General features: G+C 38.4%; 1 protein-coding gene and 1 pseudogene across 1 annotated transcript in view; one reads left to right on the top strand and one right to left on the bottom strand.

The window, feature by feature from the left end:
* The window catches only part of LOC120774603, a 439,267-nt gene extending 425,541 nt beyond the window's left edge, over positions 1-13,726 (top strand). The window contains exons 6-7 of the mRNA XM_040104333.1: positions 9,953-9,973; positions 13,682-13,726. Of these exons, the coding sequence (XP_039960267.1) occupies positions 9,953-9,973; positions 13,682-13,726 (66 nt within the window). The remainder of the gene's footprint in view (positions 1-9,952; positions 9,974-13,681) is intronic.
* Positions 9,040-9,607, bottom strand: LOC120773682 (annotated as a pseudogene).
* Positions 13,727-26,511: the final 12,785 nt, after the last annotated feature.

The following is a 26,511-nucleotide window of genomic DNA, read 5'->3' as shown; positions in this document are numbered from 1 at the left end:
AAAATATGTTTCTTGTTTTGAGCAGAACAGCTGTATCTACGACTGGAAGAACACATGAGAATACGCTCGTAAAGTCCAAATATGCAATGTGGGATTGCCTATGATAAACAAGTGCTGCCCACTTTGGGAATTGAAAATCAATCAATTTGCCCAAAACAACTTTAGTGATAATTAAATATCGATTAACGCATAAATATTTACCGTTAGGACTGGAAAATTTGGTGCGATCTTCAAATTTAAAATTCGATGTGTAGGCAGGAAAAAACAGTAAAGTGAAAATTACAACAACAACCGTAAAACAGAAAAGTCAGCCACCTACACATGAACGTTCCCTGTCCTCCTCCCACCCCCGCCAATAGAACACTCACTTTTGACGTTATTTTGTCAGATTGAATCCAAATCAAAGCTAATCCGCCAAACGAACTAAACCGAAAACCATTACAACAACCATACAACAAAAGCACAAGTAATGCAAATAAAATAACAAGCAAATTTTTGGTTGTTGTAACTTGAGCAATAGCGAAAGTAACAACAACAACAATGACGAATTGCTATAACACGCTGGCAGCGCAATGGCAATTGACAAGTTAATGCCATGAAAAGTGACCACACCAACGCACACACACGCATCAACTCATATACAGCAACACACACACATACATATGTACATACCGTTATTAGACACAGACACGCCACGCTGATAAAAAAAAATATGGCAAGGAAGTATCCTGCCTAAAAGTGGTGGCGCACAAAAATGAAAGAAATATCCGTTATTCCGAAAATCCGACAAAAAATCCGTAGCGTATTGACAAGCCAAAATCCAAACATGAATAACATTGCGAACAACATTGCTAACAAGAGCGTAATAAAAGCGTGGCAGCAGCAGCAGCAACAGCAACAAAACACATACACGCCCATAGAACAGTGTGAACAAAAGCGGCGCTAACAAAAGGGCGAAATGAAGCGTTGGAGGCGATTGTGTAACAAAAATGCCAATGACCGGCAGTCTAGTCCAGCACATCAATAGAATGGCTGTGCAGTACATTAGGGTGTTTACTTTTGTTATAGTTTTTCGAAAAATTTTACCAGGAAGTAAAAATATAGGCTGGCATAGGCCGCTGACATCGTTAACATTGATCTCTACAACCGTGACGTAACTTCTGCTTTCTCCAGTTTGGATAAGGAAGCGAAGCAAATGGATATGGTAGTGAACGTGGGCAAGACGAAATATCTCCTGTCATCAAGCAAACAGTTGACTTCCATGCTGACAGTCAAAACTTCGAAGTCGTAGATAATTTCGTCTATCTTGGAACCAGCATTACCATCAACAACAACGTCAGCCTCAAAATCCAACGCAGAATAACACTTGCCAACAGGTGCTACTTCGGACTGAGTGGGCAATTGAGAAGTAAAGTCCTCTCTCGACAACCATAGACCTAACTCTACAAGTCACTCATCATCCCTGTCCTATTATATGGTGCAGAGGCACAAAAGTTGATGACAAAAGTTGATGAGTCGGTCTTCCGAGTTTTCGAGACAAAGGTTCAGTGGAAGATGTATGGTCCTTTTCGCGCGAATACCGCATTCGATGGAACGATGAGCTGAACGAGGTATTCAACGACAATAACGTAGTTCAGCGAATTTGGAGTCCGAATGGATGAAAATAATCCAGCTGCGAGAGTATTCGACGCAATACCGGCGAGGAAAGCAGAGGAAGAGAAAGACCTCCACTCCATTGAAAAGACCAGGTGGAGTATGGAGTACTTGGAATCTCCAATTGGCGCCAAACTGTGAAAAGGAACAAAGACTGATTCTCTGTTGAAAACTCGACTATAACCGTTTAAACAGTGTCTGAACTAATAAAGAAGAAGAAAAATATAGCCTTGGTCCTTTATGTTCAAAATTCTTATCTCAGATAGTTGAAAACAATTTTCTTCAAGAGAAAAATGTGGGAAAAATTCAATGTACATTCAATTTAAAAAAAAGTACTATAAAAATCTATGTATATTATATCTTTTTATTTATTTACAACTCTTGTAAAGGTAAATATCATTTTTTGTTTGTACGAAAAATTGGAAATAACTTCCAGGAAATTTTTCTTTTTATATTTCAAAGAGTGGTTCAAGTAAAAGGGCAAGTTCGAAACGATTTCATTCGGATTTGGGAATTATGCTTACTGCTATATTTGACTAATTTACAGAACTTTTGTATTGTTGAGGCAGTTTTTGGAAAGAGTGCCCTCGAGATCTGTTTTGTTTTGTAACAACTACGATGCAATCATTCGTGATTTCATGAGTTGCTAAAAGAATTCAATCCATCAAATTTGCCAAAACAAAAAATATGTTTTCAAGAAGGAAGTATAGAAGTTTAGCCGATCCTTGTTAACAGAATCACGATTTGAGGCCTTGATTCAGTGCAAATAATACGAGTATTTCATCACTATAATCGTAGATCTTTCACATAACTTTGGAAGAGCGACAGGTACAAAATAGCGTTTTGAACTATTTTTAATAAGATTTTTTTCTAGAGTTATTTTAAAACTTGTTTACCTTGAGACAGTAATTTTTGCTAACGCACTAAATTGTAAAGACTCTAAGCAGCATCAGCTGAGTTGGGGACTCGAAGTGGTTTAATGTATTACTTTGGTTCTTATTATGGTCAATTGAAAAGTCCCCGGCCTACCATAGTAAAACACATTTTTTTAGGAAAGTTCTTTTTTTTATTCCACATAGTTCCCTTCATGGGTGACACATTGATTATAGCGACCGTTCAACTTTTGGATGCCATTTTTGTAGTATAATTTGTCCTTCGCTAGAAAGTCTCAGTTTTAGGCGATTAGTTTCGGCTACCAACATTTCTTCCCAGCGAGCACTCTTTTGAGAACTGAGAGCAGGAAGTAGTCGCTGGGGGCCAGTTTTGGAAAATGCGGTGGATGCGGAAGTGATTCGAAGCCAAGTGAATGGAGTTTTACCATCGTTTTCACAGACTTATGACCGCCAAGAATTCCAATAATCTTCTCTAAACAACAACAATACACATACATATTTATTAAGTGAGACCTAACTGAGAAATTTAAAAATTCTTGCAAAAGTAAGATGTAGCCGTTCAAGCTTCAGCCCACCCTAATGCAGCTGCCAATATAGATATGTATGTATGAAACTACACGCTACTTGCACTCGCTTTTGGATGGATTGGCCGAAATTGAAGCAACAGCTGAAATAAAAAACGAAAACAACAAGTACAAAAACAAAGACAACAACAAACAACTCAAATCATAACTATATACGGATAGTATAAACAAACAATAACAGCAAAATAGCAACAGCAACAACAGAACAGCATCATAGACACAAGCAAAAGAAAAATCAAATAAAAACATTTTTAGGCTTTTTGCAAACAAAATAGCTTGCAAACCATATCGAATTACACATGCATTAGAATACGAACATACACACACGCACGCATGCACATATTGCTTGTGTATGTATTGGCTGCCGCTCCTTGCCTGCTTCCTGCCAGCGTGCCTGCCAGGCAGCATTTTGGGCGGAAATAAAAGCGGATAACATTGAAAATTTGCATTCGGACATTTGCTGGGGTCTATGGCTGGCTGCACAGATTGATGTGGGGCAACATAGTTTTTAGAGAGAAATGTCAGCATTCACACTTGTATATATGTGTGTGTGTGCTGCGTGCATAAACAAAATGTTAACAACTGCATACAATGTAATATGAGGCGGCATGTTCCATATTCTCTCACATATTTACATTCCACACACACTTTTGTTTTTTATATGAGTGGATATGCGTGTGTGTTCGTCGAGACATGCATATTTCAGCTGGCAAAGCTGGTGCTGAATTTTTCAAAAATTACACATTGCATTAGATAAGTCAACATGGACGGAAAAATGCTCGAACTATACGGATTAGTTGATGAAAAATATATGACGAACTTTGAATATTTAAACAAGTGCGAATTTTTCGATATCTCGCAAAATAATATAAAATGTTTATGTTTTGAAGATTATCTCTTTCAAATATTGGCCGCGACTACGTCTCAGATAAACCATCTGTCGAGTCCAATTTTCGACGAATCGTTTGAGCATTTCGCCAGTTACCAGCGAATGACAGGCGTGATGTTTCGTCCCAAGGCCTGAATCGCAGCGGGATTGTCCGCATAGACTTTAGACTTTACATATCCACACAGAAAAAGCCAAACGATATGACATCACACGCTCTTGGTGGTCAACCGACGGGCTCACAACGGGAAATTATCTGCCCACTGAATTGTTCTTTCAATAAATCCATTGATTGATGAGATCATTGGCTTCAATTTAAGGCTTCAAATGGTCAGTTATCATGGCGCAATAATGATTGCCATTGACAGTTACGTTTTCATCGGCACTATTTTTGAAGAAATATGGACCGATGATTCCACCGGCCCACAAACCACACCAAACTTTTGTTGTTTCTGAATGAAATTACAGTTCTTGAATCTCTTCAGGATGCTCTTTGTCCCAGATGTGGCAATTTTGCTTCCTTAAATACTTATTGAACCAGAAATGGGTGTCATCGCTGAACGATATTTGGCTCGAGAACGTCGGACCTTCTTGGAGCTTGTCAAGAGTCCACAGAGAAAAACGATGTTGCTCGGGAAGGTCGACCGGCTTCAGTTCTTGGATGATCCAGCGAAGCGAATATGCACCATACTTTACACCTGTTTTTCGATAAAGACGAAAATCTTAACAGCCAATCATCTGTTCCGGTAATTTTGATGTCAGAAATGTTCTGGAAGGCTATTGTCGAAAATATCGAAGCAAGTAATGGAAAGCGTCGAGTCCTACTATCATGTAAGTACTGATTCGTTTGCTCAGGAGCTAAAAATTGCACAAAAATCGTTTAGAATAATTTGAGAAGAAACTCAGCACAAACGTTGACCCAGTCAGGATTGAAGATCAATAAGTTTTTGTTGTGTCTTTGATGAAATTGGCGAGGAATAATTTACTATGAGCTACTCCTCTACAGCCACACTTTTAATTAGACCAGAGTGGATTTGGAGTTGTTCGCAGTTTCGGCTGATTATGTATTTTCGAGCGATATCGCATCGCTTTGTGAAAAGCTCTTGAAAGTTCTAAGAAGATCCGAAGCTTTCAAGTCAAATTTTATGCAGCGATGAGGCCCGTAAATGGTTGAATGGGTATGCCGCATTTGGGACAAAGAACAAATTTAAGACATTCCAGAGCTATCATTTCATCTACAACGGTTGATGTGATTTGTAAACCGGTGGAATCATTTATCCAAATTTCTTCAAAAATTGTGCCCGTGAAGACGTAACTGTCAACGGCGACTGTTACCGTTATCGCGCCATGATAACCGACTATTTGATGCCTGAAATTGAAGCTCGTGATTTCGGCGATATTTAGTTTCAAAAAGACGACGCCACTTCCCACCCATCGCATTAGTCAATAGATTTTTACATTCTACGTCGGTCGACTGGTCACCAAGATCGTGTGATATCACACCGTTAGACTTTCTTTGTGTGGATATGTAAAGTCTAAATCTATGCGGACAATCTAGTTTCGATTCAGGCGTGGAGCAAAACATCACGCATGTCATTCGCCAGTAACCAGTTCATAATACCTCATACTTTCTGATTATGGTTAGAATGAAAAATAAGTAAGGCATATTGTACTTATTCTCATATATTCCTAAGACTAATTGAATAAATTTCAGAGTTTCCCTTAAGCACGTTTCGATATTAATAAAGGCGATAAAGCTTGAAGAAGGAATATTTGATGAGGTGGATTTTAAGATAGTCAAAAGAATTATTTTACAACTGAGCTTTACACCTCTGAAACAATGAAATAAGAACAATAGGGATTTGGCAGAATAAGTGGAAATTTCGTAGATCTGAAAATGGTCAATACAGTATTATTGTTTTACCAAACGAGGCAGCGGAAATTCCTAGAGAGACAAAATAATAAAGAATTGAGTGTCTTCTGGTCTTTTAACCTTGCGGAACTTTATAAAACAAGAAAATGGTTGCACTCCGTTTCTCTTTTAAGAGACTGGATTTTAATGAATAACTTCAGGCTAATTTTGAACAAATTAAACTGATTTATTTTTATTTTTATACTCATGAACTTCGTTGAAATTGCTGATAAATTCGAAAATCTTCTTAATGTACCTCGCACAATAACTAATTTATTGGACGGCACATCGATATAACCCACCATTCTAACCTCGCTTTCTACCACATTCCTGAAGTGTGTTTGCTTTGCTTATGACTCATCTTTGCTGCTTATGCAACTATGAAAACGACTAGAATACTTGTATGTACCACAACCAACGTTCACTTTCATACACGAATCAACATAATCTTCACTTTCTTTCAAGTTCTTCTCATTGCTAAGACGATGATGCTGTGGCAAGTTAACGTGTGGATAGGAAAATTAGCGCTCACATTCAAATCAACCGAATTGTGATTACACGGCATCTGTAACTATGTACCTGAATGTGTGAGTCTGTGTGTATTTGTCTAACCAGATGAATGGAGCTCTGAATGGTCATCAGAATGCGCTTTTATTGCATTAAACGGTTGGAATACGCGTGAGTCATGCCACAACTATGTTGGTAGGGAGAGAAAATTCAATGAAAAAGCGGAAATAAAATTTGAAAGTGAGAATTGAAGTTAGGAATTCAATTTTTTTCAGATTTTGGAAATCTACAAAAACAACCGTTTGTACATTTGTGTGTTTTTCGGTGTGTATGAGTTCATAGGTAAGCCGTAGGAAATTCCACACATTCCAAACTGATTACAGTCTCTTAGGATTGTGTACATAAATATATATGTATACATATGTATATACTATACGAGTTTCCATATGAATGTATCGCTTTTATGTTCCTTTCTTGGCTTATAATTTTGATCCGATTCCGATTACTTTTCAAGCAGCTTACTTTTCAGCTTCTAATCTTCCATGGCGTGTTTTCGAGCTGGCTACTGGAATTTTTTGGAGTGAATATGTACACATAGAACATACAATGCATTTGTTCTAAGAAATATAAGAAAAGAGGATGTAATCAACGCTTTCTGCGAGTAGTTGGCATTGTCTTTTGATGAAGATAAGTAATAAGGCTTAAAAGGTATTAATTGTATTGATTTAGAACGAAGCGGTCATATTTAAAGCTCCTGTAATCCTTTCGATATGTTTTTATAACTACCTGATATAATTTACATATGTACATACATTCTGACAAAAGAGTACCCGGAAATTGTAAGTAAAACGCAAAATATTTAGTTCATCAATATTTATTTGGTCGCCTCAAAGTAATCTCCACCAGAATTGATACACTTATGCCAAAAAATTTTCCAGTCCTCGAAACACTTTTCATAAGCACTTTTTGGGATGGGCTTTAGCTCCTTCAACGATTTTTTTTTTATCTGTTCGATCGACTGAAAACGGGTTCCACGGAGCGACAGTTTCAGTTTGCGGAACAAGACAAAATCACACGGCGTCAAACCTGGTAAATATGGTGGTCGATCGATGGTATTAATTGCGTTTTTGGCTTTAAATTCTGTCGCAATCATGGTTCGCTGCATTATCATCGTGTAAAATCCAGGAATGGAGTTTTCCACAATTTCGGCAGATGATCTCACACAAAACGCCTCAATACGGTCAAATAGAACTCCTTATTGACTCCCTCCGGAACAAATTCATGATGCCACAAATCCTGAATAACGGAAAAGCAATGACCATCACCTTAATTTTTGAACGGGTTTGGCGTGTTTTGTTCCTCCCTTCTGTTGATTGTTGACTTACGAGAGATGTCGAGCTCTCTTGCCACCTTTCAAACAGTTGGCTGATTTTCAACTATTTTAATATTTTAATCAGTTGAAGAAGTCGAAGGTTGACAGATCGCTCTCACATTTGATATGGTAATTAAGAACAGTCCCACCAACTTTTCAAAATAAACTTTTTTGAAATTTCATTTATCAGGGGAATTTATATTACAATTTCCGGGTAATTTTTCCACAATGTGTAGCTTAGGGTGGTTCTACAAGAATGATTAGGTATTAAGATTGAAGGTATGACTTTTTTGTTCGTATCATATAAAATAATTTATTTTCACTTAGGAATTAATTTTAAAACCCGAGGAACACGCGAGTTAAGTCTAATGGAGTAATGGAAATAAATTTTGTCAAGAATATAAAGACTCTCCCAAGAAGGAGTTTTTCAATTATTTGGAAAAGTTAGTTAAATGCGAACTTGATATAATAATTAAATCAGTTCATTCAAGTTTACAATGAACATACCAATTGCATACTATCTATTGGCTGCAATAAGTAAAATTGTCGTACCACAAAATCCATCCGAGCTATATGGAATGCTATTACATAACCAACAACTGACTGTTAGTTTGTTAGCTAGTTGTTTGTGTATGTATGAATGTTGAATCATTTTGTCTGCTAAAAAATCCACGAAAAAGGTTTTCTTGCTTTTTGGTCTCAGAGAAACAGCGCACCATTTCAAACCGCGAATCCAACTATTCATTTCTTAAAAAAAAATTCGAGAACATGTGGTGTAAAAACGATGAAACCTTAAAAGATTTTTAGGGATTATTTGAAAGCAAAGAATTACCATCGGAATACTGACAAACTCAAAACAATCACACTGTAGTTATCGCTTACCATCCGATCTTTAATCAATGAAGGCGATCACTGCTTTCCAGAAATAGTCAAAGTAACTTTTTAATGCCAAAGTTAAATGAAAGTATCTCCACTATAATAGTCGGGGTTCTTTTTTCATTTACAATCATTTATCCCTTTTAATTTAACTGCCAGGAAACGCATAGTTATGCCAAAAATATGGGTTAGAATTCACGCCCACCACAAAACATACATATGTATGTATATTTTGAAAGAATAATTTTTGATTTTATTTAAACATATGTCTCTAAATCTTATAAAATTTCGAATACTTTCTTAATCAGTTTAGCGATTCCAAAAATTTAATGCGTCATAGTTCGGCACTCGTTTTCTTATAGGCCCTTGCATTTAACCGGACGTTAGCCCACCTTAAGCTTGCAACATCCCTACCCTTTATTAATGGCCCAATTATGCAGGCGTCGTGGATGGTGTTGGTCGGGGGGTTGGGCGCCTGGTGGGAGGTGTTGGACGCCTAGTAGGTCGTGTTGGTCTCCTAGTGGGTGGTGTTGGTCGCCTAGTGGGTGGAGTTGGTCGCCGAGTAGGGGGTGTTGGACGCCTAGTGGGTGGAGTTGGTCGCCGAGTAGGGGGTGTTGGACGCCTTGTAGGTGGTGTTGGTCGCCGAGTGGGTGGAGTTGGTCGCCGAGTGGGCGGCGTTGGTCGCCGAGTCGGTGGAGTTGGTCTCCTTGTAGGTGGTGTTGGTCGCCGGGTAGGTGGCGTTGGTCTCCTAGTAGGTGGTGTTGGACTTATGGTTTGGACTTCTGGATCGGGTTGAGCTTGAGCCATCATTATTAGGACGACTAACACCGTAGCTCCGAAAACTGAAAATGGTATACACATATTAATAAAGTATTTAGTTGAAAGATCCTTGAACTTACGGAGCGTAAATAAATTCCTGGGCATGTTTCTTCCAATTTTTCGAACGGCTTGCTTTTTTTGACTGCGAGTGTGGAACTCAACTGATGTCTTCGGTTAAGTTCCTACCACGTTATATACTTGAACAGACCTCGCGAAACAAATGATTTCTGTTTTAACACTTGTTTAATTATTCATGTTAAATCAATGCATTTAATTTAATTGAATGGAATATCTGGCAGACATTTATTGTTTTCTTCGTTTGTCGTTACCATAATATATAAAGCCCGACAGCTTTGTTAAAATAAATTTTATACACCATATAGTATCTATTTTTAGTATATCTATATATGAGCATTTAGTAAACACTTCTGTTCTTTACTTTAATTACAGCTGCCTCAGGCGGAAATCGGGGTAAGTGAGGTCTTATACTATCTATCATGTGCTATATGAGAGAAATTGTTAAATCCGAAGGTTAAAAGATCAAGAAATTGCTTTTAAGTTGCAATACACTCACACTTTTCCACTACCGCACCCTCACTTTTCGAACGCGAACGCCGTTTTGATATCAGTTTTTTTATTGAAGTCGTGGAGCAACTCGACGATCAAGTTAAAACAGCTGATCACATAATCTTGCAAGCAAACGCCATGAAATTGTCGCGAATATGAATATTTCGTAATATTCATGGATTTATATCAAAATATAGTATACATATAAATCAATTTCTGCTGAAACTAAAATGTCCGTGTCTCTCGAATAGGTAGAGGGCAAAACAATTTAAAATAGCAAAAATTCTGGATTTTGAATGTACTTGTATTTGGCTATTTTCGTATAACGAGATAGCCTTTCTCAACTTGGACAACCGGAAAGAAATATCGAAGGCTTTATAAAAAATGTATGTATAGAGATCTATTAGAACTTCAGCGTAAAGAGCTAGTAGTAGCATGGCTAGTCTGTATGTCCATCGCTTTGTAAAAGGTCAACCAAGAAGAAGGACGTGAGGTTAAAATGATATGAAACATTAAAATTTGCTCAAAATGGGTTATAGTTTTTTGTTTTTGTTATACAAATAATTTTATACCACAAATGAATTGAAAAATATTGTCAAATGACCCTCAACGCTCCGTTTGCAAATATTCACCCATTTAGGCCACCTTTCGATGACCCGTTGCAGTATTTCGGTTATAATTTCCTTTATAGTGCACTGAATGTTGTCTTCGAGCTTCTCAAAATTTGCTTGCTAATTGGCGTTCACCTTTGATTCACAATACCGGCAGAAAAAATATTAAATAGATAGCATGCATGCCATGAAGCGTATTTCCTGCTTCATTTCGAAAAAAGTAAGGGCCGATGATGTCACCTTACGACAACTCGCTCCAAACGGTACATTTTGGGGATGCAAATGCGTTTCTTGAACCAGACCAGGATTGAACTCACCTCAATATGGAAAATTTTGCTTGCATCTTCTGAGAAGATGACTTTTTGATGTATTTTTCGGAGAACGTGATATTTCATAATAATCGTGGACAATTTCCAAAAGCTGTACCAAACTGTATCGTGACATAAGAAATAACAAACCTTACTGAACACACTGACAAAATTTGTCATAAATCCGTTAACAAACATGGCCGCCATCACCTCGTTCGTTTTAGTAGACGAATATAGTGTATACGTGAACTTCTACTGCAATTTCTAAGATATGGATCTTTACTCGTAGTTTTTTCAATAGCCTTATTTTGAAAGATCACGTGTACGTCGTGTTAAGCTGTCATGCTTGTTTTTTGTTCAGTATTGTTTGGCATTTCATGGAAAGACTTACGCCTGAACAACGTTTACAAATCGATCAACTTTACTACGAAAACACACGTTCTGCAAAGAATGTGTTTCGAGCGCTTCGCTCAACTTATGGCCTGGTAATCGGCCTACTGAGCGTACTATTCGAACACCATCACCATCATTCATTATTGAATAATATTCCGTGGATAGTCGATTGGCAGCAACTCGGACTGACGTATGGAACGAGATTCTAAATTGAAAGCGAACAAAATACAGCTTATATAAGAGCAGAAGCCGCTCGACCTACCCAAACGACATCGTTTCGCTCTATGGGCTCTTGAAAAGTTCTAAGAAGATCCGACGTTTTCGAGTCAAATTTTGTTCAGCGATGAGGCCCATTTCTGGCTTAATGGGTATGTAAACAAGCAATATTAGAGAAGAGCAATCTGAAGAGATTTAGGAGCTACCATTTAATCTAGAAAAACAACGGTTTGGTGTGGTTTGTGGGCCGGTTGAATCATCGATCCATATGTCTTCAAAAATGATGTCGGTGAGAACCAAAATGCTCGAACGAGTCATTGAAAATTGTACTCAAGGGATGGACCATTTAAGATGTAGCCGCGGCTAAGAGAAAATCTTCAAAAAATAAATGCCACAGAATGTTCTTTCGAATGATAATAAACATTCCCCATTAACTTTGAAGTTTCTGTGTTTTCTTGGAACCTTGAAGTGGATCACCCTTTATATGCACCTGTTAAGGTTACTACAACGTCCATGTAGCCGCGGTAAATGTTTTTTTTTGTCATCGCCACATTTAAGAACCACCCTAAAGTGTGTAAACATAAAAATAATTACAGTGTGCAAAGTAAACTAATGAATAAAGTAATGAGTCAAGCCATCCTGCGGCAATTCTATGCTCATACAGTATGTCTACCGAATCGCCAACACACACACAGAGAGATATGTATTTACATAAATTCAAGCATTTGCGCGTCAATGAAGTGAGTCATCGCTTCGAAGGCGGTGCAAGTGATCAATTGGCGGCGTTACACTGCAACCACACATGTAGATGATTGCAGAGGCGGTGCAACACGCATGCCTGCTTACAAAAACAAATGCGTGCAAACATTGTGACTTGTAAATGAGTCGCTTAAGTGTTTGTTTGTTCTGCTTTGTTGTTGTTGTTACTGTTGTTGTTTGCTTGATTGGTATGACATTCATGTTAATGCTAGCATAAATTTTCAAATATCTGCTTGACCTTCTCGGAAAGCGGCGCATCAATAAATTGTCGCAACGATACGAAACCACACATAATTACACACACATGCACACATCCATTAATACATATATACATATGTATATGTCTCTTAGATACACATATTTAAACATAAATGGGTGTACTTTGAATCGGCATCACCATCACTGATTGTTGTTTGTTGGTCGCTTTGCTTGTTGCCTGCTTGTGGCAGACTCCCCAGTGGGTGTCAACGACACACTTGGTCCACAGCGAAAGGATATGCTAAGTGACAGTTGACACTTACAATGATATAATGAATGGCATTTCACTATTTATTATCATTTCTCTTTTGTCGGCCTACTCCTTTCTCTGCCACAACAACAACACGAAACATAAGTGTCTGTCGGGAAAACGCACCACTGACTCACTGTTAGAGGCTTTGTTAAATTATCGTGTCAGCGTTTGCTACACTTAATGACGAAGTGTCACTGCCAATTTCGGGGCTCGGAGTTCGGTTGAATTATGCGCTCATTTCGTGTCAAATAACAGTATTCATTCAACAAATCGAAATGTACGCCGACAAAAGGGTTATAGAAATGTGAATTTTTTGACAGATGTGGAGGGTATCTGCATTTTGGTTATTCTTAATTTTCTTATTTCCCTATTCACTTTCAAATATTTCATATTTATTAATACTTAATTGACGTAAATTATTAAATTAGAGGTTTTCGAGTTTAAATTTTGTGTATTGTTAAATGTTTTTGTTGTGAGAGAGATAAAACATTTGATTTATTGAAATTTTCAGATAAAGAAAGTAAAGTTGTGAGTTAAAATTCAAAATTCTGACCACAGATATATAGGAACTAGTTTTAGTTATTGAACTGAAACTTTACACACGTCTTCTTCTCGCCAAGAGCTACCCATTTGTCGAGAATTCCGATATCGGACCTTTACCATATATGTAGCTGCTATATGAACTGACCAATAAAGAGGGATATGACTATTTACTCCAATTGTAGAGCGGAATACTAGCTTTGAACTCACTAATGCCTAACCTACCTGTCAATGGTATCGGGTTACTTTTGAATAACACTAATTTGTGTATCAGGTCATAACGGGATCGCAGACAACTGTAAAGCCAATGCGTTGGTAAGGTAAGGTAACTCAGCCTCGCTGTCGCTGGAGTGGAAACGGGTTGCAGCTCCGGTGTCTTCTTGTGGGTTACTAATTATTAGATATGTAGCTGCTACCAGTGACGTAAGCATTTGAAACATTTCAACACATTCTTCTTATTTGACCAGCATTAGCGAAATTAAGGATAAAACACGTCGGATCTCACATTTTGACTTCTAGTGGGCTGAGCTAGAGAGAATAGAAATTTAACGCATTATCAGATTTGAAATGAAAAAAGACGCTTTGTCGACTCTTAAAATATAATGAGATCACATAACAAAAAGCTAGAGCTATATTTCTTTGCAATCTTACATACATCACTTAGTAGTTTTGTTGTGAGAGATGATCATTAGACAAATGATTCAAAGAGAGTCGAGAAAGCGTGGACGACGAACCATGTCAATGACGGCCATCAACATAAACTAATGATCAAACGTCAATAAAATTAAATTAGGGAATTGGTGCTTGAGAATCGACGATTAATAGTCCGAGATCTAACTGGAATCGTTAGAACATAGGAAGGATAAGTAAAAAACCATTTTAAAAGATCATTTAGGCCCAAGAAAAGTGAAAGCACGATTGGTTTCAAAATTACTAAATTTTTTCGAAAAACAGTGCTTTCTGACTACCAGGTTATGAAACGTAAAATTACTTGCGATGAAACCGACGATTAATCGGCCGAGTATCGTAACAAAGGTAAGCCGAAATAAAAAAAAACAACGCCAAGGCAGGTCAAAAGTCAAGGTTATGTTGACAGTTTTCTTCGATTATCGAGGTGTGGTGTACTCCGAATTCCTTACGACCGCCCAAATTGTCAACAGTGAATACTATTCGAGTGTTATGCCTCTTTTTCGCGAAGCAATTCGTAAAAAACGGGCGGAATTATGGGCCGTAAACTCTTGGTTTTAGCACCACGGTAATGTACCGTCAAATACTGCTTTGATTCTTCGAAAGTTTTTCGCTAAATTTTTAACCCATAACGTGCTGCAGCCACCGTATTAGCTTGAATTAGCTCCGTGTGGCTTCTGGCTATTCAGCAAACTCAAACGATCGCTCTGGGGAAACCGTTTTGAGTCAATTGAAGGCTTTAAACGTGAATCGCTACTCGCATTGACGATTATTCCATAAACTGACTTTATTTTGAAGGGGACGACACAGACTTTGAAGAGTTCATTAGGAATTTGAAAATTATGAAAAAAGTCTTACTACTTTTTGATCATAGTAGTATGTACGTAAATAAATGATCAGCTCAAGGAACTGAGTTCATTTAGCTCTTGAAATATACCATTTATTGTAAAATTTAGTTTGGCACCAACTGCACTGTTTCACTCTCCAATCAATCACCTACATCTTGGCCTTGCCTTTTTCAAAAAAGTCAGTCATATCATCTCCGCTGGGGTTTGAAGCAGATCATTGCTTACAGGAATTATTGATAACTTGTTTTGGTAGAAGGGTGACTAAAGATAGTTTATTCCATGGGGTTTAAAACTATATACGGTGCATTGCGGTTTGCGAAGAAAAGAAGTAATTTTAATCTTATTTCATTATTCCGATATTTCGAACAAGCGTTGGAAAGCCACTGTCCTAAACGGAAAAATTCGCATTGGAAATCTGACCAATGATTCAAACCAAAGCAGAATACTCATGACGCCGTGGTAATACCCTGTATTTGGTGGGTTCGGAAGGGCGCGCTGTATTATACTTGTGAGATTTTAAAACTGAGTTAAACTATTAAAGGGAAATGCTGGCGAAAAGAACTCATCAAATTGAAGCGAGAAATTGTTCAAAAACTGTCAGCTTTTTGGATTAGACTTTGCTAGAAGTAATAATTTTATAAAGTAATAATGTTCGTTCATGCTGGAATACGGTTCACATCGATACAGGGTACCCAAAATTGGCTTGATTCAAGCTGGCGTAGTTCTTCTGGTACTTAATCTACGAATTTGTTGAGATTTTCCTCGATATTGGGTGTCGTTTGGAATGTAAGACTTTATTTAAGACCTAGAGGGTGCATTACACTGAAGGCTTCCTGATGAATAATATCGAGTAATCCCTATTCCATTCCTCAAACAAGTGTCTGTGAAGATCGGCGTAAATCTGAAGTATGCTATATATGTTTTCTATTGAAGAACTATTTCAAGTTGTGCTTTGATCGCATAAATTCCTCAGATCTGCCCGAGGTAGTACAGGTAGTATTCTCCAGATCCTACTGAGGCATATTAATTACCTTAATTGTAGATATGTAAACCCCAAAGAAGTATGAAAATGAGTTAGTAAAAGCTCTCCAATGAATTGGTTAGCCTTTTAAGGTCCTTTTAAATTTCCATCATGCCTTTGTAGATTTTTCGACAGGAAATTTCGAAACGCATAACTTTTTTGACACACTACAATTTTCTGGAAATTCCTTTCCATTCCTGTTTGTGGACTTTTGTAAAAGCAACGCTTCATGTACCTCATACAAATATTCGAAAAATATTCTTTAACTGTTAAAATGAAAACTGTCTAGCGCTGCTGCTTTTGTTATTCAACAGTTGACTCTTGTGTCACCCATATGTCATCGACGCTGACAACGCTGACACATTTACTAGCACTCGCCTGCAATATGAACTCGAATTGTGCTGCATTGAAATATTGGAGTTGGCAAAATGCTCTTCTTTTTGTTCAAATTCCCATTTATTTCATTTTTTCACTTTCTCTGCGCTCCAAAAGAATCTCACTGTATTGTTTTTGTTTAAATAACCGTGCACGCATGCATTTGAAGCAAATATTCAACAATATTTTCGATATGTGTGCGCTCTCGTACATACCGACCCAAATATGAAATTTGTTTGCCTGCATTCCTTGCCGACTGGCGCTTTGCTCGGCGACCGTTCATGCGACAGAATTGTCACAGCACAAAAAAATATTAACAAATGGTATCAGCAATTTGTTTGAACAAAAAGTAAGGAATAGATTCCGTAAATAACTGCAATATTGCTTGGTTGCTTTGATGGTGCAGTAAAGAACATGCGCCAGGCTGCCATTCTGCCACAATTGCCACTGCAGTACTCGTGTGTATTGGCATTTATTTCATATTTTTCGCTGACAAGGCGACTCTCAAACGAATTACTACAGATACATATGTATGTGTATATGTGTATTTCGAAAAAAATACTCTTTAAATACATTTACAGCAGTAAAAGCATTCATTATCCTTCTCTGCTAAAATGGCCTAACTCAACTGAATGCAATGTGAATGATTGGATCAATTTGAAACAATTTATTAAAGGCTGATTGTCCCGTGTTATCCTACTCCATTTGCAAAAACTAGTAAGGCTTTGTTCTTGAAAATCTATGTCGTCTCCTTCCAAGTAATTTCGGAGGCTAAAGTCAGTTTCCGGAAAGCCTTCAAAGCGCGTAGCGATTCACGTTTAATGTCTTCTACTGACTCAAGACGGTTTTCCCGGAGTGTCCATTTGAGTTTGCTGAACAGCCACAAATCAAATGGAGCTAAATCAGGCGAAGACGGTGGTTGCGGCAAGATATTGGTTGAGAGTACTAGCGAAAAACTCACGAAGACAGTATGTGACGGTGCATTATCGTGATACAAAAATTAAGAGTTGTCAGCCCATAATTCCACCCTCGTTTTAGGAATAGCTTCGCGCAAACGATCCATAACACTCAAAGGAATACTACTTGTTGACAGTTTGACTGGTCAGAAGAAATTCAGAGTGCACCACACCTCGATAATCGAAGAAAACTGTGAACATAACCTTGATCTTTGACCCGCTTCGACGTGGTTTTTAAGGCTTCGACTCACTTTTGCTTCGTGATTTTAGATCTAAGACTCATCGCCAGTTATTACGTTTCAAGATGTCTTGGTAGTCGGAAAGCTTTCTTTCACAGGCGTTAATGCGACGCTGTTTTTTAAAACAAGTTGAGTGGTTTTGAAACCTATCGTGCCTTCACTTTTCTTCGGCCTAAATGATCTTTCTAAATAGTTTTCCCTAATCCTTCCGATATTCCAACGATGCCAGTAAGATCTCTGACTGTTAAATTTCCAATTCTTTTATTTTATTGACGTGTTGATCATCAGTTGATGTTGAAGGCCGTTCTGCAAGTAGTTCGCCGTCAACGCGTTCTCGGCCCTCTTTGAATAATTTTTACCAATCAAAAACACCTGCTCGCGTCTAACAGTTTTCACCGAAGACCTTTTCCAATATTCTGAACGTTTCAGTACCAAAAACTTTATTCCTCACCCGAAATTTAATGGAACTTTTTTATTGTATAATTTCACTCATCGTAAAAATCGCCGAATACACTCTGTGCACTTCCGAAAGACAAGCATATACTAAATACTAATGGCTATTTTGATATCACATTTGGCACAGATGTCACTAATGGTAATACTAACCTAGCAAAAACATTGTTGAAGGAATGAATTTTCGCACTAAATTAAAATTAAAAAGTCTTACTACTTTTTGCCCACATTAATATAACCTACCCATTGCATTTCTGAAGAGCAAAATCATTAAATTCTCGTACTCCAGTCTAAGTCTTGCACCAAAAAAGTATATATTAGTATACTTCATATTTGCACGGAGAAAAGAGTTATAAAAAACATGAGTCCACAAGTAGATTTCTTAATTAATGCTCACGTGTGCATGCCACGAACTTTACTAGATTTGGATTGGCCGTATGAGTTTATCCTCATATCCATACGTAGGTATATTTATGCTACAAATTTACATTTTTTAATGGAAAGTGAAAACATGTGCCATGGTTATTTAATGTCGGCTAGAAATTGCCAATTAACTTTACCATATTGAATAATTATTAAAAAACGCTGCGCCGTAATTAAGTAATTTTATACTAATTAAAAACCGATCGAAAGTGCTTGAACCCAACTGGGTAAGTTTGTGGCATATGTTATAGTACTTAAATCTGTGCGTATAAGTTTATATGAATGTGGGAAAAATACCAAAATAATTCTTTAATATGTTAATGCTGGAATTGATAAATATTAAACTGAAAATACCCGCACGATTGAGTTATAAAATGTGGATTAAATAATTAGTGGGATAAAAAAATCAGGAAAAAACTGGGAAATGATATAACACATAAATCATTCCATTTATTACATACATAATGTACTACTATATATGTGTAGGTATATATTATATATATAAACAAAAAATTTGAAAACATTTTCATACTTGAAACTGAAATTTAAGTAAATTATTTTAAAATAAGTAATGCTTTATGTACATTGACACGAGGGTGCGAGGTTTTACTCCTCTTTCGCTTAGCGTCAAAAAATATGGTTTTTAGTAGCGTTCGCCCCTCTACAGACAACGGCTAAACTCGGAGAGTATTTCTGCTTTGAAGAAGTTCCCTAAAAAAATAAATACCACAATTTTCCAGAAAAAAATTCAGTTCAGTTTGAACCTCATTTCAGTGGTGCGCTAATAACGACACCAACTCTGACAGCCGATGCCATTCTAAACGTCTCACCTGTACACATAGCTAGCAGGTGCTTTGCGGCTTAGGTTGCTATCAGACTTAAGGAAGCTGAGTATACGAGATGTTTCAGGTAGCAACACACTGAAACTCTCCACTAATCCGATTGCATTTCATACAATCTAGATTACAGCATAGCGGAACCTTCTGCTGGCCGTTCCTTCTTTGCTCACCCTCCTGCGAGGGATTTTTGTGCGAAGGGGAGTATTTGGAGAAGAAATGCAGTGAGTTTTTTCACGGATGGATCGATCGAAGTTAAGTGGGAAATTAGGAAGTGAAATGTTCTATGAACAGATCTTCATCAACTCTAGTTTCAGGCTACCCAAACACTGTAGCGCCTTTCAAGCAGAGCCATTAGGATAGCTATAGTTATACTGCTCCTAAATGCAGCCTTCTTCAGAGAGGTGTGCATTGACTCCGACAGTCGAGCGGTTTTATTTGCTTTGAGGTCGCTCAAAACTAGTCAAAAACTGCATGGCTTTATTAGCAATAGCTTGAAGAAGCTTGATTCTATATTAAATTTGTATTGGTGCTCGGTTAGAGCGGAATCGCCGAAAATTGCAAAGTCAATTATCTTGCTAGGGATGGCATCCTTACCCAGTTTCATTTCATTGAAAGCGAGTCAGTTTTCTGATATCTATTTGCATTCCATCGCTGGACCTATGGTCTTCCTGTGAGTTTTACAAGCGTTGGTCAACCACTAGAACTTGTGTGACTTTGAGATCCTTCCTTCCGAACTACTGGCTCTAAGCAAAGTTAAGCTCGCTTAGATTAGAGGTGTTCTGACTGGACATTGTCCAATGCGGTGGGTTAAATATTTTCTCGGACGCTCTTTACCAAAACCAAGTTAAATGCATCGACTTTGGATCAGCCCTACGAGCTAACCTAACCTATCCTAACAATGCAGCACTAATATCAATAAAGTAACATTCACTTCTTCTCCTTCATATATGGCTTGTGGACTGAACTCTCCAATTATCGGCTAATACGATTTTATACGTAATTTTATGACAAACAGCTCACGGTAGATTCCAGAATAAGGAAGAAGAATACAGTGGGTGGTTTTTCGTGATAAAATTCGATAAAATAATTGGAAATTGTGACGTCCGACCGTGATGTAAGCACTGCTTTGATCTGCCTATTACCTAAACTTTGCACACTAACCATTTAGAACCATTCAAATAAAGCTGAATACAAAAAAGGTCAAATTTCGGGTCCCACATGAGTTAACGCAAAAAAAGTCATGGATCGAATTTCCATTTGTAGCTCGCTGCTATTTCGAAAATGGACCACCCTTGACAACGCTGTAAACTTGCCTCAAGCCTGCGAAATTTCACAGACACATATTTTCTTTTTGTCCAAAGGGCCTAGGGTTTCGAGTCAAACACCAAATTAATAAAACTCTGAAACCACATTCTTCCATTACATATGGAATATTATTATAATTTAAACTGATGTGGCACAAAAATGTATGAACATATAGCAAGATAATATAAACATCCTCATTCAAATATTAAAAAAATGCAAATATATAACGCTGTCACTCTGTCAGCCACCGCCGAGAGCGGAAAGGGAAAACTACCAAAAGACAGCCACAAAACCGACAACTTTTGACTCTGGCAGCCACCAACGAAAATATCAGCGACTGAGTGGGAAACAAAAAGGATACAACAACAAACTGCCACTACTCAAAGCGTCTTTGTCTTGTGCCGCTCGCACTCAGCTGATGGTGACACACTGACACCGAACAAAGAATCGCCCAAGCTTATTGAAGCAAAGCTGCAAGCACGAAACGCACACGCCCACACCCACACAAACAACGTGAAACGTAAATAAATGCGAGCGCAAAGTTAAAATTACACACTGACATATATTTGGTGCGTGAAATGTTTTTGTTGAGTCAATATTATTTGCAGTAAATTGTTGTTCTGGTTCTGGTTGTTGTTGCATGCGCATTAAAAGTTGACGATTAAACTGGCTGTGTGCGGTCTCTACTACTTCTACTGCGCCCATGTTTGTTTGAATGTGTGATTTTAAATGTGTGTGTGTGTGTGTGTGTGGCTTGAACCGGTTATCCTTTTAACTGATCGGCAGCGACACTCTTCGGGCGCAGCAACCTTTGCCGCGTCTGCGCAATTCATTAAAATTAATTTAATTAATTTTAATTACCGTCAGCAAACGCGATGCCTCTCAAGCGCACACACAAACAAATAAAAAATAGTATGTACATATACTATACAAACACACACATACTGTTACAATTGTTGCACGCTAAAAATGCGCCACAGAATGTAGCCAAAGAAGACGAAAAAAAACAAGTGCAACAAAGGCACTTATAAAGGGTGTTTTTTTTAGACATGTGGATATTAAGAAGTATTAAGTTAATGTTATGTTTTAAGAATGACTTTGGGCAAGCGACTTATGAACCGCGGCTGGCTCGAATGAATTCCAATCAAGAGGGCCAAATTTCGATCACTTCTGAACAATTGGGGCCGTATGTCAGCAGAAACCCGCCGAATTTTCTCTTCCAAGTCTTCACAACTCACTAAAAATAGTCCAAAGAGGTTAAATCTTCTTTTTCTTCTGTACTGGCATAGACACCGCTTACGCGGTTATAGCCGAGTTAACAACAGTGGGCCAGTCGTTTCTTATTTTCGCGACGTGCCGCCAACTGGAGATTCTAAGCGAAGCCAGGTCCTTCTCCACCTGGTCTTTCCAACGGAGTAGAGGTATTCCTCTTCTTCTGCTTCCCCCGGCTGGTAGTGAATCGAATACTTTCAGAGCTAGAGTATTTTCGTCCATTTGGGCGGCACGACCTATCCAGCGTAACCACTGTTTTTTGATTCGCTGAACTATGTCAATGTCGTCGTATATCTCATACAGCTCATCGTTCCATCGAGTGCGGTATTCACCGTGGCCACTGTGAAAAAATCATAGATCTTCCGAAGAGCCTTTCTCTCGAAAACTCGTAATGTCGACTAATCAGATTTTGTCATCGTCCATGGCTTTGCACCACATAGCAGGACGGGAATGATGAGTGACTTATAGGGTCTCGTTTTTGTTCGGCCTTGGCGCTACGCCACATGCCCAAGAAGCACGATTATGCGGTTATCAAAAGTTCCCTTCAATAAATTGATTGTTTCGTAGGCTGTATGACATGTAGTGCCGCCTGGTTGGAACCGTTTTGGACGAACATCAAGATTATCCAATTCAGGTACGAAAAAGTCGTTAATCAAGTCTCGACAGCATTTTCCATTAACTGCAACATTATTGAGGACTTCATTTTTAAAGAAATATGGAGCAGTGATTACCTCTGCCCATAGAGCTTAGTAAACAGTGACATTTTGAGGCGTCACGTTAATGGCCTTTGGATTAACATAACTCCAAATGAGACTATTTTGTTTATTAACTTACCCATTCAATCAAAAGTGAGCTACATTGCTAAACACAATGTTTGTGTGAAAATAAGTATCGGTGGCCATCTCGTTTTAGCTGCATTCACCGAACATGCGAGGCGCTTAATGATCGCTCGGCTTCAGTTCGTGCTTGTGTTGGATTTTACAAGCCCGCAAACCAAGATCGTTCTGCTTCCATGCAATCTTCCATTGAGTGAATGGTCACAGTTCCAATTGTTGCGCTAGATGACGAATAGACTCATTCGGGTCTTCTTCCATTGAGTGGATGGTCACAGCTCCATTTGTTTCTGATGGCTGATGGACTCATTCGGGTCTTCTTTCATATTTTACTCTACAGCAGCAATATTGTCTTCGATGAGCACTGGAAAGGGTCTCTGAGGATGCCCTTATCCACTAGATTAAACGTCGTTCGAAATCGTTTCATGTTTGCTCGAATTACCGACTCTGCTGAGCGTTTAAGTCGACCAAATATTGGACGCAGCGCGCGATACGTCGCACGAGCCGCATCAGTACTTGGTAATAGGTTTGCACGACTTGGGAACGTTCTTCCAAAGTAAGTATAAATCAAGAAGCAGGTTTTAAAAGTCTAACTGAAACCACCTGTCTAAAAATAAACCCTTTCATACATATGTATGTATGTATATACATACATACAAACACAAGAAAGCGCTTCCGCCGCATAACAGCAACCAGAAATAACAACTTAATTAAGCGTCGTTGTTGCCAAAGCATCTCAACCGCGTCGTTACTGCGGCTCTCGTCAGTTGCAACAAAACAAAAAGTAAATAAATTAATGAAAAAGTACATTAAGCGATTGCGTGTTTTAAAGGAAAGTTAAGATTTTTCCATTCGTTAAGTTGTTGAAAGCTTTGCCTGCGAGCAAAAACGATTACTAAGGGTGGCAATTAGTGGGCAATTCGGCATACATCGCCAGTGCAAATGCAGGGTTATGTAAAACCTAGCGACGTCTATTGTTCGGTAGCCAAAAATACTCACTTGAATTAAATACTATGACTGAACTAAAAGCGAAATTTAAAGAACTTATAATCGTCCAACCTTTTAGAAGTTCTCTAGTAAAAGTTCTTCTCAGTAGGCTGTTGACTCGAATATTTGTTTCAAGGTTAGGTTATGTTTGATTAGGTTAGATTAGATGGATGATTCCTCAAACCAGTGTAATCGTTTTGTAACTCGATGGTAGAGATAAAGAGTCTGGACAACCCATCGCTAGTCTTAAGCGCACAGCCAGCGAGCTCAGGGCGAATATCGTTGCCCTACTAATCACCACTGTAAAGAAGACTGTGCTTGGAATCAGTAGCTCTACTGCTACCTTAACGACAGCCATATCCGCTTGGAAGACGCTGCAGTGATCAGGAAGCCTTTAACTCGTACGATGGATAATTTCCGCCAGTATACCGCTTCACAAAGCCTTGATGAGGCCATCTCCTCGAGTGAGTTTTTCCTTTTATTTTAGGGACTCTCCCCAAATAGTTTTGAGAAATACTGTATATTAAATAATATCGTCCATGTGTGAAGCCACGACTGCCTTCGGATTATATGTAGTAGTTGGCGGCATGCTATAGTGATCCGATATCAATTCCCATGACAGCCGGCTTTACGTTATCGAATTGGTCCGGCTTTTATCCGGCCAAGAACTGTTTTTCGGAGATCTAACACCATTTATAACGGTAAGTGGAATATTAGATTAAATGATGACTATCGGCCGATTCGACAAACGAGCGGCTTCTTGGTGAAGGACGGGTGCAAAATTTCAGAACGATATCTAACTAAGGTACAAGTTCGAATATATACAGCCAGACAAAAGAAGAGGCGGACGGATAGACAGATGGACAAGCTGATCACTTGAATAAATTATTTACAGGGTTTCTCGCGTTTCCTTTTGGGTGTTACAATCATCGTGGCAAACTTAATACACGCTGTTCAGTGTATAATCAGTGACCTTTCTCATGATCCTTTCTCTTATCATAGCTTCCCACAAATTTAGCCACTTTTTTCTACACTAAAAAGAGAGGTTATGTTACCGAACTCCCCTCCACAGCACTCCTCAGCATGCAATCGTAAATTCGCATACTCCCAGCTGCTGTCGGCTGCTTGACCAGTGCAGCGCCGTTGGAAATTTCTTGAGAATCACCATAAAAAGTAAAAGCCAAGAGCCATAAAATCATTTCAGCTTAAGTTGAATACTCGCTTCGCGCAAATAAACAGAATATATCTATAAGTTTATATGTGTATATGTATGTATGTATGCAACAAGACATGCACTTGAAAGGCACACCGGCATATTCACTCAGCACTATGTATGTATGCAATGGCGGATGTGTGTATGTGTGGCAAAGCGATATTCCGCTTGTTATTATTATACATTATTGTTATCGCTTTTGTTGTGCCATATGTTGTTCTTGTAGCATATTATGGCATGCCAAGTGTGTGGTTTGCAACATTTAATGCCCACAAAACCTAAATTGCAACGTAAACACCTTTAAAGGGAGCCAACAACTCCACCACGCAACAAGGAAGTGATTTCCAGCGCACAGTGTTACAGTTACACACACACATAGCGACCGCTAGGCTTCGCTGTTTTGTCGAGCAAGTCAGCAAGCAATTTAAAGACAATTAGAATTGATTGTAATGGCTTGTGCGCATGTGCAGCGCCGCCAGCTGGTTCTCACCAACCAACTCTCCTAGCGCACACCCACCCAACTCCCTGCACGCCAGTCGACCAGCCAGCCAAGCAATGGTCATCAGCGGGGACACGCAACGTTGCAAGCGAGCACCATTAATAGCACTCCGCATAGGCACTAAAATAAAATACAACAACAACTACAACTACAATGTAATAAGAATAATCGGCATGTGATGTACGAGCGTACGCAAGTAAACAACAGTAACAGCATTTGTAGTAAGTTGGCTAACAAGGGCAACAGCTTTCATGGTTAAAAATATTGCAACCAGTTCTCCACAAGAAACCGAACTTGTCGGTCGGAGCACCACAAAAGGTACTTGCCTTGCGTTGAGGTGGGGAACTACTGTATGAGTACTTGTTGTGTGGGTAGGTGAGAAGAAGTAACGACAGTTATTATTTTGCTAAAGTTTTGATAACAAAACTGAGCCTCAAATTTTGCCACAAACCTCTAATAAGTAGTCTCGAATACATTTCCGAAAAAAAACTTATACAACAAAAACCTTTATTGTCGAAGAGTATAAATCTCTGGGCGGACGCTGTAGTACATCTTGCTAAATGTCAAACTAGCATAAGATTAGATTTTGTCTGTCAAGAGCGAGTACCCGTTACCATATTCAACCAATTAATGTTTTTAAAGGGTATTCGAACTCAATTTTGAACACAGAAAAGTTTGAAAAATAAGTAATATTCTAGTAATGCTAATATTGGTTAAGTAAATCAGCTGGAAGTTGTCGCGGTCAAATCTCTTAAGTACATAATTACTACACAGTTGAACTTGGGTCCGAACCTTTTAAGCGGTGGTCATCTCTTGAAAACTTTTGAAACTTTTCAGTAAATTACGCTTTTATGTCCCCTGAACACTTGTAGAATACTTCTGTAGAATACTCATGTAACAGATTAAGATTAGCTTCAGTTAGATAAATAGTCTCATTTCTCGTGAGGTCACGAATACTCTCTTCTGGACAGCTCGACACGCTTGTCTGTTATGATGCACAGAACTGCTAGGTATGGATTAAAAAGACCGTCGCAAATTGACAATACGCCTAGAGCCTACCACAAACTTATTCAGATGACTGAAATGAATTTCAGGCAACTCCCCAGATTCGTTAAAAGTATGGCAATCAAGCTGCTTTAACCTTATTCTGGCGA

This window comes from Bactrocera tryoni, chromosome 4 (genome assembly GCF_016617805.1).
Source record: "Bactrocera tryoni isolate S06 chromosome 4, CSIRO_BtryS06_freeze2, whole genome shotgun sequence".
NCBI classification, from domain to species: Eukaryota; Metazoa; Arthropoda; class Insecta; order Diptera; family Tephritidae; genus Bactrocera; species Bactrocera tryoni.
The sequence above is the reverse complement of the archived record's forward strand: the minus strand, read 5'-3'. Positions and strand labels throughout refer to the sequence as shown.